The sequence below is a fragment of the Suricata suricatta genome, chromosome 14, assembly GCF_006229205.1.
Source record: "Suricata suricatta isolate VVHF042 chromosome 14, meerkat_22Aug2017_6uvM2_HiC, whole genome shotgun sequence".
NCBI lineage: Eukaryota > Metazoa > Chordata > Mammalia > Carnivora > Herpestidae > Suricata > Suricata suricatta.
In genome coordinates, this window is record NC_043713.1 from 42,513,189 (window position 1) to 42,526,673 (window position 13,485).

At 36.7% G+C, this 13,485-nt stretch overlaps 1 protein-coding gene across 1 annotated transcript in view; it reads left to right on the top strand.

Annotated features, from left to right (window-relative positions):
- Positions 1 to 13,485, top strand: part of CDH2 (cadherin 2) — a 188,119-nt gene that overhangs the window by 119,652 nt on the left and 54,982 nt on the right. Inside the window, exons 7-9 of the mRNA XM_029921571.1 lie at positions 7,855 to 8,081; positions 9,773 to 9,919; positions 11,598 to 11,753. Coding sequence (XP_029777431.1) covers positions 7,855 to 8,081; positions 9,773 to 9,919; positions 11,598 to 11,753 — 530 coding nt within the window. The remainder of the gene's footprint in view (positions 1 to 7,854; positions 8,082 to 9,772; positions 9,920 to 11,597; positions 11,754 to 13,485) is intronic.

Here is a 13,485-nt window from a genome sequence, read left to right on the forward strand (position 1 = left end):
GGCCTGGGTTGACAAAAGAATATCTAAGCAGATTTTTCAGCAGATTTATAAGTGAACTCGCCACTGGGTAACTATTCTCCATTGGAATCTATAAGTAAAATCACCATGAAAATCCCTGCAGTTGAGACAGCTTCTCCCTACCTTCGCAGCTCTCATTTATTCATTTAGATGTTAAGTTCATTAACTAAGATTGCTCTTTGCCTGTGGGGAGAGAACTTTTCTTAGCACCGTGAAACTATTTCTGCTTCTTAGTATGCCTTCAAAAATAGCAATGAATGTGGGGAAAAAAAACAATATTAAAGATGAAGGCGTATTTAGGCTCAAAAATATTTTGCAGTGTTGTTTTATAATTGTATTCTAAATATGGTGTGATGTTTTACATGAGCAAAAATTATAAGCCATATGTGAGCATTTTGCACACTTTCATTTATATGGTTTATGCAGTGCTATTAAGTGGTAATGCATTTAATATATAAGATCTGTGGTTTCCTGTTAATATTTTATAAAGATATTATGGCTTTATGGTTAGCATTAATTTGAGGTATTGCTTTAAGAGTCAAAAATTACTTTAAAATAATTATTTCCCTGATGTTTAATTTTGTATTAACCATGTTAACAAAGTTTTATGTAGGCTAGAACACAATAAGTACATATTATGTATGAAAACTGCAATAGCTCTAATAATAAATTTCTTGTTTAGTATTGTAATGTTTTTAGTCACATTTAATTGTGTATACAGTTGTTTTAAATTTGAATAATCTGGTGGATCAAGCCTGGTTTTTCTAGTTTTCTAAGGAAGTGTATTTCCTTCTCTTACGTTCTGAAATTCTGTTGTTTCTACTTGGGGTTTTTTGAGCATTTAAGCAAAATTAATGCTTTAACATAAGGAAGATTATTCTGTCAGAAAAATATTTCAAGTGCCTTGATTGTTTTTAAAATAATAGAATTTCTTCTTTATTACATGTGTCTAGTAAGAAACTATGACTTTTGTGAAACACCACCTCAATATCTCCATACGTAAGGTATTTATGTCAAGTATTGATTCAGTTCTATAACTCAAACTAATACCACTTTGAGGCAATTCACTGGAACTCATGCTTACAAGAGACGGAGGATAGTGACAATTTTCCATTTCTTTCAAATATCTAATATAGTAAGTTAGATCATCACCTGTAAGGAAGTTTTCTCTATTATTAACATCTTGCATTAGTGTGGCACATTTGTTGCAACCAATGATACATTAAGAGTAACTAAATCCCATAATTTACATTAGGATTCATTCTATGCCATGCAGTTCCTTGAGTTTTGACAAATGCATCATGTCACATATCCAACATTACACGATCATACAGAAAGTTTAGCCACTAAGGATGTATTTTAATTTAAAATAAATGTATCATCACCTTTGCCTTAAAATCCATATGTTAAAAAAATTATTAAACTGATTCATGTTTTGGAAGATAAAATTTGAAAGTTGTATTCGTTATGTTATTTGGAATTCTTTTACCTACCATTTATTAGAACAAGTTATTTTTTTAAGTTTATTTATTTTGAGAGAGAGAGTGCATGAGAATGGGGAAGGGCAGAGAGAGAGAGAGAGAGGGAGAGAGAGAGAGAATCCCATGCAGGCTCTGCACTATCTCGGTGTGGAGTCCTACCCCAGGCCCGAACTCACAAACTGGAGAACTGTGAGATCATGGCCTGAGCCAGAATCAAGAGTTGTGTTACTAACCGACTGAGCTACCCTCAGGAGAATGTTTTCATAATAGGAACACTTTGGTGCCAGTGAACTACATCTTTCTTCTAACGGCAATAACATGTCTATGACATTTGCCTTAATTTCCTCCTCTTGAAAATGAAATTTGAAATTTAATTTTAATGATTAAGCCATGCTTCTTGACTATCTCCTTCTTCCTTTCAATGTCTTCTAACCACTCTCCCTCTTATTTTCAACCATCTTTTGTACATGTATTTTGTCACAGTCCTTCTGAAAACTCCATTGAAATACTATAAATATAAGTAAATTTAATTTATAAATGATATTAATGCTGTAACTAAGAGTCTATAACATAGCCGTTTTACATCATTCTTTCCATAATCCTCTTGAGTAAGTTTCAGTGCTTCGTTCAAGAAAAGAATTTTGTCAAATTTGAGAGAATATGCATAGGTTCCTCCGAGTTGTAAGTGGAACAAAGCAGTGGACAATAAACACTGGCCTGTGGTTAAGAGAAGGAATCCATGGAGGGCACCTGGGTGGTCCAGGTGGTTGAGGGTCTGACTTCAGCTCAGGTCACAATCTCGTGGTTCATGGGTTTGAGCCCCACAATGGGCTCTGTGCTGACAGCTCAGAGCCTGGAGCCTGCTTCAGATTCTGTGTCTCCCTCTCTCTCTGACCCTTCCTCTGCTCATGCTCTATCTCTCAAAAACATTAAAAATAAAATAAAATAAAGAAATGGAATCCATCCATTACCCATTGTATTAGACCACACACTGCATGGTTTAAACAACAGAAACTTATTTTTTCAGAGTGTTTGAAGGCTTAAGTCCAAGACCAAGGTGACAGCAGGTTTGATTTTTCTTGAGAACTTTCTCTGCTTACAGATGGCCACCTTCTTGCTGTGTCCTCACATGGTTTGTCCTCCCACATGTCTATGTCACATTTTCCCTCATTGTAAGGACCTTAGGCATATTGAGTGAGCTTTTTAAATCTTTTTTAAAAGGTTTATTTATTTATTTTGACAGTGCAAACAGGGAAGGAGCAGAGAAAGAGAGTGGGAGGGAGGGAGAGAATCCCAAACAGGATCCACACTCAGTATGGAGCCTGATGTGGGACTCCATCCCAAGACCCTGGGATCATGACTTGAGCCAAAATCAAGAGTCAGACACTTAACCCAGTGAGCCAGGTGCCTCTTAAATCTTAATTACCACTTTACTTTAATGTTTTGTTTATTCTTAGAGAGAGACAGAGAGAGACAGAGCAAGAGCAGGGGAGGGGCAGAGAGAGAGGGAGACACAGAATCTGAAGCAGGCTCCAGGCTCCGAGCTGTCAGCACAGAACCTGACATGGGGCTCAAACTCACAAGCCATGAGGTCATGACCTGATCTGAAGTCGGACGCCCAACCAACTAAGCCACCCAGGTGCCCCTTCATTACCACTTTAAAGACCAGTATCTCCAGTTATAGTCCTGAGGTACTGGGAGTTAGTGCTTCAACATATGAATTTATGGGAACACAATTCAATTTGTAACACCCATTGAAATTGGTAAACCTTTTAATTTGTGTGACTTGAAAACAGCAAAATGTGGTTATCATTGATTCAGCATGTCACCATGCACCAGGAACTCCTCATGCATTAACTCAAAACCACAAGATGAAATCAGGACTAATATTTCACTGAGAATTTTTTCAGGTGGCAATGGACATATTTTCCATTAAGGTGTTGGTTCTAATGGTTGAATGCACAAAGGGAATTATGTAATGAAAAACATTTCTTTAAACCTGAACAATCCCCCCAAAAATGTTGCTTAGTTTAGTATTTGAGCCAACGCAAATTAACACTTGTTTTTAAAACCCAGAAGAATATAATAACACATTTATTAAACCAATTCACATTCGTTATAGGCTAGGAGCAAGGGTGATAGAAAACTAACTGACTTTAACTCACATTTATGCAGGTTCCTTCAAAGTGAGTTCCCCAGTGTCAGACTCTCTGAGATCAACCACTTCTCATTCATTGGATGTGCAGTGACCCTTTATAGGAAAAGGCACATTTTCCCTTTCTTTGCTAATGTATTTTTCTTTAAAGGCCTTTCCCTTCCCTGCATCATTCTGACACCTGAATCCAAGTAGGTGGCTGAGTAAGTACCTATTTCACAGAATGCTCAGTCATTGTAGCAGTGAGCATGAATTTTCCTCTTCAGCCTGCCACACCTGCACCTCATCTCCCAGGGGCACCAGCAACTCCCCTTTATGGGACAGGTAGGGTCCACTCCAACTTACAGACTTTTTAATAATACTCATTACATTGGCACATTTGGAGATCCAGATGTGGCATTATTTGCTTCACGAGCATTTGTTAAGCCTCTTTGTCATTGCTGTTTGTTAAGCCTCTTTGTCATTGCTGCACTCTTACTGTTTACTAAAGGTTTAGGTTTCAATAACTTATGCATCACGAATGTAGTTAGATTCCGTTGTGCTTTTGTAGAAGAATCACTAGGAGTCAGGCAGCCGTGGGCACAGATGGCTCTCTGAATTTGCGATCTCCATTTGTAGAATGAAATAATAATTCCCACTTCAAGAGGTTCTTTCTAAGGCTAAAGTAGCTAACCTAATCTTCAGTATCTTGTTCAGTGCCTGGCATGCAACAAATATCAATTCATTTTCGTTCACCTCAGCAACCGAATCCATAATCCACTTATTTAAGGTCCCTGGGTTTTGTTGTTGTTGTTGCAAAATGCTGTTCTTATAGCAGGCTGGACATATTTCTAAGCTTCCCATCTATTTTTGAGGGTTTTGAAAAGTTGTAAGATGTTCATCTGTACAACTGGCCTGTGAACATTAAATGAGCATTTATACTCTCCCTGTCACTGCTAGGTGTCCTAGGAAACAATAGAGCCTAGACTCACCGCCAGGAAAATGAGTTTACAGTCTACTTACAGAAAGATCTACTCACATGAAACTATTTCTAACTAGACATTATTTATTATAACCATGATTGTAATAAAAATAAAGTACTAGTATGTGCTTCTATGGACAGGAAATAAACAAAAGTTGAAATTAAAATTCAAAATGTGAAGCCTTCCCAAATGAGGGCATTGGCTCATCTTCCAAAGGTCATCTAGGTGGACCCTTTCATCCCAAATGATGGCTGGCTCTGGAGCTGTAGCATGGAGAATGGGGGTGGAGGATCTTTCTAGAAAAGATGATGAGCATGGAGTGTGGGGCTGCAGTGAGACGGGGGAATGACTGAGAAATCCGATTGGGCAGAATATGGTCTTAGAAGGTGATGTGTGAAAAACAGACCAAGTAACTGAGAGTGAGAAGATCATTGCCCACTAGATGAAAATGTACATCTAATATTATGTATATTAAATGGGGAGGAGACGTGACTGAGCAACAGACGTTTAGTCTAAGAGTACATGCTCAATGACCTTGAGCAGGGAGAAAACCTATAGGAGGCAGATGCAAAAATCCAGGTGTGAAGTGATGAAGACCCACATGCTCGAGTGGTAAAAATGATAAAAAAAAAAAAGTGCCAAAGATCTGAACAAGAATTTATGTTTTTAACTTCACAAATGCCTTTTTTTTTATACAAAAGGTATGAATAGGGACACCTGGGTCTCAGCTGATTAAGCGTCTGACTTCAGCTCAGGCCATGATCTCACAGTTCCTGGGTTCAAGCCTTGTATCAGTCATGCTCTGTGCTGGCAGCTCAGAGCCTGGAGTCTGCTTCGGACTCTGCGTCTCCCTCACTCTGTGCCCCTCCCCCGCTCATGCTCTGTCTCTCTGTCTCAAAAATAAATAAACCTTTAAAAAATTTTAGGGGCGCCTGGGTGGCTCAGTCGGTTAAGCGTCCGGCTTCGGCTCAGGGCATGGTCTCACGATTCGTGGGTTTGAGCCCCACGTCGGGCTCTGCTGACAGCTCAGAGCCTGGAGCCTGCTTCAGATTCTATGTCTCCCTCTCTCTCTGACCCTCCCCTGCTCACACTGTCTCTCTCTCTCTGTCCCTCAAAAATAAATAAACATTAAAATTTTTTTAATTTTATGAAGAAAGGTACTTTTAAACAAAAAGATGATAAAAGTCTTTCGTTTTGCTATCTCAGCAGCGTTCCCCCAAAGCAATTTTACTTTTCACTTTGTCTTTAATAAATGATTAGCAGTCGATGGCATCGTTCTGTAGGGAGATCCTGTTTTTACTTTTAAATCACATGGGCAAGTAAGATAAGGTAAATGAGTATCTTTGGGGATACTTCTACTCCAAAGACCAACATTTTGGCTTAGTGTAATTTACCAAGAGATATAACTTTTATTTTCAGATATTTGACAAATGGAGGGTGATATATGTGGGACTAAGTGGGAAATAATATATTCAGTAGTTAAAGTATTTTGTTTCTGTTATCAAGGATTTTATGGTTACTAAGGGAAATGGCATGCATGTTATTTGGCTGTGATCTTGTGCACATCTCAGTGAATTTATATTGATGGAAACAAAAGAACTCATCAATCCATATGTGGAGTGGGAGTTTGGAAAAATTTACTTAGATACTTGCAAATGCAAAAGGTAGTATATGATTATATTTTGCAATGTGTACCAATTTTTTTCTAAGTTTATTTATTTATTTTGAGAGAAACAGAGAGAGAGTACAAGGGAGAGAGGAGCAGAGAGAGGGGAGACAGGAGGCCCGAAGCAGGCTCCGTGCTGAGAGCAGACAGCCTGATGCGGGGCTTGGACCCACAAACCCTAAGATCAAGACCTGAGCCGAAGGCGGACGCTTACCCAACTGAGCTGCCCAGGCGCCTGTAATGTGTGCCTATTAATTGCTTTCCAAAATGTATCCTGTGTAATTGTGTTTAGGACATAACATCACATGTTTACAGAAATTTAAAAAATGCTTTTACTTTGGTCCTTTCATGCTATTCCCATAGGAATTTTCCTCATAAAGAATGATTAAGGATTTCAAAAGAAATGATCTTTCTCAGAGAATATTTTTATTATGTTATAATTTTACTTTGGCTTGATTATGTATAGTTTCACATTTCTAAGTTTGTAGTATTACTTCTGGGTTGTTATTCAATGAGACATAAGCTGATTGACCTTGCTTTTAAGAAAGCATTGATTTTTTTTTTCAATTTTAAGACATTAAAGATAAAGATAAGTTACTAAAATCTTTTTTGATTTTTTTATTCTCAAGCCCTAGGTATTTTTAGTTAAATTTTATTTTGAGATATGTCTTTATTTTTATTTTGTGATATATATTTTTATTTGAAAATTTATAAATTGTTACTGCTTCATAGAACTATTCTAAGCACCAGGAGGACTAGAAATGGCAAATTATTCCCCTTTTAATTACTACTAAGGTCTTGTAATTTTTGAGCTAAGTGGGCATTCAACATTAATGAAAGTAATTGCTTTCTCCCTTTAAGAATTTATTCAGAAATGATATATGAAGACTGTGTGCCAGGAAATGTGCAAGGTATACAAGATAGCTAAGAAAATTTGTCCTAAGTACCACTCACAGTGAATGGCAGGCATGGCTATAAAATTGTGATAGTAGAGGGGCGCCTGGGTGGCTCAGTGCGTTAAGTGTCTGACTTTGGCTCAGGTCATGATCTCAACAGTTCATGGATTTGAGCCCCGCATCAGGTTCTGTACTGATAGCACAGAGCCTGGAGCCTGCTTTGGATTCTGTGTCTCCCTCTTTCTCTGCCCCTCCCCCACCTCAAAAATAAATAAACATGAAAAAAAAAACTGTGATAGTAGAGTTCAGATTACTACATGAAGGCTGAGAACAAAGGACTGTTCTACCTTCAGTGACTTTGGAGCTGAGACGTGCAGGGTGAGTAGGAGTTCGTTAGAGAGTAGCAGATGGTGTCATTGAGAGGAATGGGGGGGAGGGGAAGCTGCTGTAGCCAAGGGCCCAAGATTCAGGGGAATGTGAAGGGAGGGGGGATGGCTTGGGGACAAGGAGATTCCAGGGTACACCTCAGCCCCACCATCTGGTATTCTCTAGTATGGGAATTCCTTTAATAATGTAAAAGTAAAACTTTTGTGTTTCATGCCTACAAAAACCTAAGATCTTAGGTGTTTCTGCCTTTGAATTATCACTAAACGTATACATTTGTTATCTTTGGCAGTAAAGTTCAGCAACTGCAATGGAAAAAGGAAAGTACAGTATGAAAGCAGTGAGCCAGCAGATTTTAAGGTGGATGAAGACGGCATGGTGTATGCTGTGAGAAGCTTTCCCCTCTCCTCCGAGCATGCAAAGTTCCTGGTATATGCCCAAGACAAAGAGACTCAGGAAAAGTGGCAAGTAGCAGTAAAACTGAGCCGCAAGCCTGCCTTCCCTGAGGATTCAGTGAAGGTAGCGTATCCAAATAATGGCTCCGGAGTCATGTTTAAAAATGTGATTGATACCGTTGGGACTAAATAGGCACTTTGCTTTAGACATCACCTTGACCAGTATTTGAATTTTTATCAACTTCAGTCACTTCAATAGTATTTTGTGGGTTTTGTTAATTCTTTCAAGATACTTAGACTAAATATATGTTTAAGGTATCTCAAATTGTATTTGAAAGGGTTGTTTATACTTTGAGATTTAGAACTTAATTTAAAATTAGAAGTAGTTATTTGTTTTAAATTTCTCAGAAGCTTTCCAAGCTGTTAAGTATAGCCAGAAAATAAACAATTCTTTGTAAGATGTCACCAGTCAAGTGTATTAAATGGGATGCACAGTAGCAATAGAAAGCATTGCTAGCTAGGAGTCCTGGGTTTGTGTCTTACCCCTGACTAGTCAAATTGGGGGGTATGAATTATTTATACTACTACCATAACTTTTAGGAATGATATACTCTGTCTGGTGGAAGCTGCTGTAAGCCAAGATTAAATAAATAGATACACTTCCAGCAAAAGTATAGTTGATTAAATGCAACAGACATTTATTGAGCACTTACTTTGTATAAGTCACTATATTAGGAATTTTTAATAAGACACGATAACTTCTTCAGTAAAGCTGTGATAACATTATTAGTTTTTGAAGATTCTATTTCGTGTTGAGTTAATTTGAAACAAATGACAGGGCACCACGATCATCTATTTTGAAGTCCATAATTTCATGAAGTATAACGATTATGTTTTGTTATTTATTGTACTTTGGGAAATAGGAATACACACATTCACTTCTGCTGATTAATTGTAAATGGACTATACATACCCATAATGAAATATGAATAAGTATATCAGTGGAAAAGATAGCATTTTTCTCTTGCACCAATTCTGTGAGATGTAATTTACTAATCTATTAACTGTTAAGGGGAAACATGTCATTTGGGGAATACAGAGTGAGAAACTGGTAACTAATTGAGTGAAAAAACACTTTTGTTGTTGATGATTTGCTGTGGTCCAGCAAACCAGCTTGGATATTTGCACTGAAGCAGCAAGGGCTAATGGCTGACGTGTCTACAGATATAAGGAAAAACAGGAGAAAATGTTGACATCCAGCAGAGATTAATGCCCAGTGTGCAAAGTGGGTCATCTACAGCATCCATCATGGCTGACATAGGTTTAGAGTAATTACAGCATTAATTCTGTGGGATTTAATAGGGTCATAAATATTTGAGACATGCCTTAGCAGTATGTATTAAACTTCTCCTGGATTTCAAATTATATTTTAGCACATCAAGATCTGAATTTAATGTACAGTAGCACATTACCTGAACTGTGGTTTAAACTAATGAGAGATATATAAAAGGGTACTATTAAATTGTGCTCAATATTAACTCCTATCGAAGATGGTTTATAAAAACTGCAAACAGTTTACACAGCTGTGCTACATAATAAATTATTTGGAATTCAGTTCTTCAGTCATCATTGTAACCCCTACATTTTATGGTGTTTTCTATTATTTTAATAGAGGGATGAGGAGCGGGCCTCCAGGCATATTTTCTTGTTCCTAACAGTGAACATTACTCTGTCAGGTATCCATTGATACTGCTGTCCTTTCAGAAAATGTTTTTCCTAGTACTCAGCAATGTCTTGTTGTATTTTGATGCAAAGGAATCACACGAAATTGAAGAAATAGTATTCCCAAGACAAGCAGCTAAGCACAATGGCCACCTACAAAGGCAGAAGAGAGACTGGGTTATCCCTCCAATCAACTTGCCAGAAAATTCCAGAGGACCTTTTCCTCAAGAGCTTGTCAGGGTAGGCTGGCACAATCTTAATTGTCTCCATGGCATGTGTCAAGTGTACATTAGAAATGCTCTTGTCTACTGTATCACAAGATAGAGTTAACAACGTGCATTAAAAATATATATTTGCGTGTAGATGAAATGCTTATAGTGTTGCAGAAGCCTCTTATTTTTAATGACCTCAGATTATTTATAGTAAGAGCTAGCTCTCTGTGGGTCCCATGCACCGTGGACAATGGAGTTATCCACACCCATAGCCCACCGCTTCTCACAACACACATACGCACCTTCACTTCCTGTCTGGGAGAGCCGTGCTCTCCATGATCGTCTTTGCGCTCTACAGATAGCTTTTGAGCCAAAGAAGAAATAAAGGGGCAATCATTGCTAAAAATGCCAGCACTGAGTGCATTTGAGAGTTCTTTAAAGAAAAAAGAAAGTGACCTCTGATACCATTAACAGAATCCCTGGGGCTGTGCCAAAACATAGGCTTTTATAAATCTGAGGAGTAATTTTTTTCCAGTTACTCTAAATGTCTGTCATCACATGTAGAGAAAAAGAAATCACAGATATTCATACATGTTTAGTAAAATTAACAGCCCACTGTTTACTGCAAAAGGGAAAAGGATAAAGTTATTGTACATCTATTTATTAGAATGTACATGTTTGTGTGAGATTAATTTGGCGTTCCAGGACTTACTTACTGAAAGTTGCATTTTTAATGTCATTTATTTGTATTGCATGTTTTATTTTAATACACATTATAATTTGATTTAACAATGAGCAACATAACCCCCAAATACAGGGTTTTTTTTTAATTTTTCTACTTTAATGGACAATGAGTCAAAAGAGAATTTTGTCTTCAGAAGAAAATTAATAAATTAGATTCTGCTACTTTAAGTATATTTACGTAATACATAAAGATCTGTTATTATCACCTGCCAAGATATTGCTAGGTGGCCCTTTCTCTGTGCTATTCTTCTTCCTTCCTTTCTGTATAGCCTGTTCCTATACTGCTCACCTATAAATTTATTTTTCCTGAGAATTTTTATATTTGGAGGAGAAAGCAGGACCCTATAGTGGGTATAATTTTGAGAGTATAAAAATGTATTGTAAAATCCTTTCTTGTATGTTTTGGTATTTAACAAAGAATTTTGTTAAATTTGCCACCTTAAAATGACGTGGAAGGCTTTGGTTGCAGTGAATAATGTCAGTAATAAGTGCAGAAATATGACTCCTAAACTCAACCAGAATATCAGAGTTCCCACATAAAGCTATTTCACACTATGGCCTACACAGTTCTTTCTTCTCCTAACTGATACAAAAAGGTAAACAAGTTTTATTTTAATTAAATTGGACACCTGTTCCCGTATTAAATATTCTAACCTACAAACTCCCTGGATAGAATATGATCATTTAAACACTGACACTCCCTTAATTTCGACTTCTTGCACTGTTCCTAGTGAGTGTTCTTTTAGATGTTAATGTTGCCCCCAGCCTTTCTGGTGATAGGCGACATCTCTTTTTGAAGCGAATCACCAAGAAGCAAGGATGAGAGAAACAGGACTGGTTTACAGGGAAGAGATGCTGTAAGTTTGTAACTGAAAAAAAGGGCATGAGGTGTGATATGCCCTGTCTCTGGTAATGAGCTCATTTAGTCTCTCATTTAATATGATTGTCTTCTTGATCCTCAGATCAGGTCCGATAGAGATAAAAACCTTTCACTACGGTATAGCGTGACGGGGCCAGGAGCTGACCAGCCTCCAACCGGCATCTTCATTATCAACCCCATCTCAGGCCAGCTGTCAGTAACCAAGCCTCTGGATCGTGAGCTGATAGCCCGGTTTCATGTAAGATATCAGCCTGCTGATGATCTGTTGTATTAATACCCTTCTCACTGTGTAGAGTTTAACATTTGCCTCTTCTATAGGTCTTCATGCTTTGAAACTGAGAGTTTTCATAACAGAAATGCACTTTGCAGCCTTTTCAGTTTGTTGTAATAATTTTACTGTTTTTGTGAACTTGATGTGTACCTACGGTAAAAAACAGTGCCAAAGCAGAAAGTAAAATGCCCTAAAATCTCATACCTGCTGGGAGCCATCTACAAGTCTGTGTGGCTAAGGACTTACAAGAGCAAATTTACATGAAGGAAGACAAAATTGTTGCATGTAAATTATACAGAGATCACTTTTAATGACTGCATAGTACTCCATTAAATGTATAGACTATATATTTTTTTACGTTTTTATTTATTTATTTTTGAGAGAGAGAGAGAGAGAGAGAGCAAGCAGGGGAGAAGCAGAGAGAGAGAATCCCAAGCAGGCTCTATGCTGTCAGCATGGAATCTGATGTGGGGCTCGATCTAATGAACTATGAGAGCATGAGCTGAGCAGTTATCAGGAGTTGGACGCTTAACAACTGAGCCAGCCAGGTGCCACTATCTAATTATATTTCTCATGTTTGTTTTTATGTTCTTTATATTTCTGTTTTATTCATTTTCTCACTGGGTTATCACAACTGTTTGTATGTAACTATATGGTCATATTTTTTAATGTATATGTATATATTTAAAACTTTTTAATCATTTTAAATATTAATTGTAGTATTTTGAAACTCAACAATTACCTAATATTAATATAAATTTCAGGAGGCATTTTTCATTTCATTTTTTTTAGCCATGTTTGCATTTTCCCAGAACAAGAACCATTTTTTCATGACTTTAATATAAAAAACTAAGTTGGTCTTTACTACTTCTCCAATTTCTGTATGAAACTAAGACTTTTAATGAAATTATCATTTTTAGACAGAATATATGGACATTATAAAAACTTTTCAAATAATGCAGTATTAATAAGAAAGTAAAAATGATTTATAATCTCAGTACATGAAACCAACCTGTTTCTTGTTTTTAACACTTTGCTGCAAAGTGTTTTTCTTTGCATAGATTCATAAATGTGTTTCTTTGAAATTGACATCATTTTGCCACTCAGCAATCCTAAAATTTAACATCTTTCCGTGTCAATAAATATCTATTTATGTCATCATTTTTTATTGCTTCATATTATTTTGTTGAATTAATGTAATGTAATTTAACTAATTACCTATTGGTAGATATTTGGGTAATTTGGTTTCTTTTATTTTACAACTACAATTAATATGGCAATGAACACTTTTCTGTGCATTTTCCCATTATATCCTTGGAAAAAATTCCTGAAATTGGAATTATTTTGATGAATGTTGTGAAATGGTCCTCTGGAATGGTTGTATTATGTTGTACTACCTGCCCATTATACAGGGGTAGACTTTCTCCACATCATTGTCAATTCCAGGCATGGTTTATTTACTCAGTATTATTTGCAAAAAAAAAAAAAATTATCTTAATGCTTTAAGTTGCCGAAATTGAATATCTAATCATAGTGAATTCCCTATTCCTGTTCTGTGTTGAATTTTCTTTTGGATTGTTTACCTTTTTTTCTTACTGTTAAGAAGTTCTTAACAGTAAGAAAAGTTAATATTTCATTTGTCTCATATTTTCCCCTTTTGTTGTTTGTTTTTAAACTTTGTTAATTTTTACCCCACTAT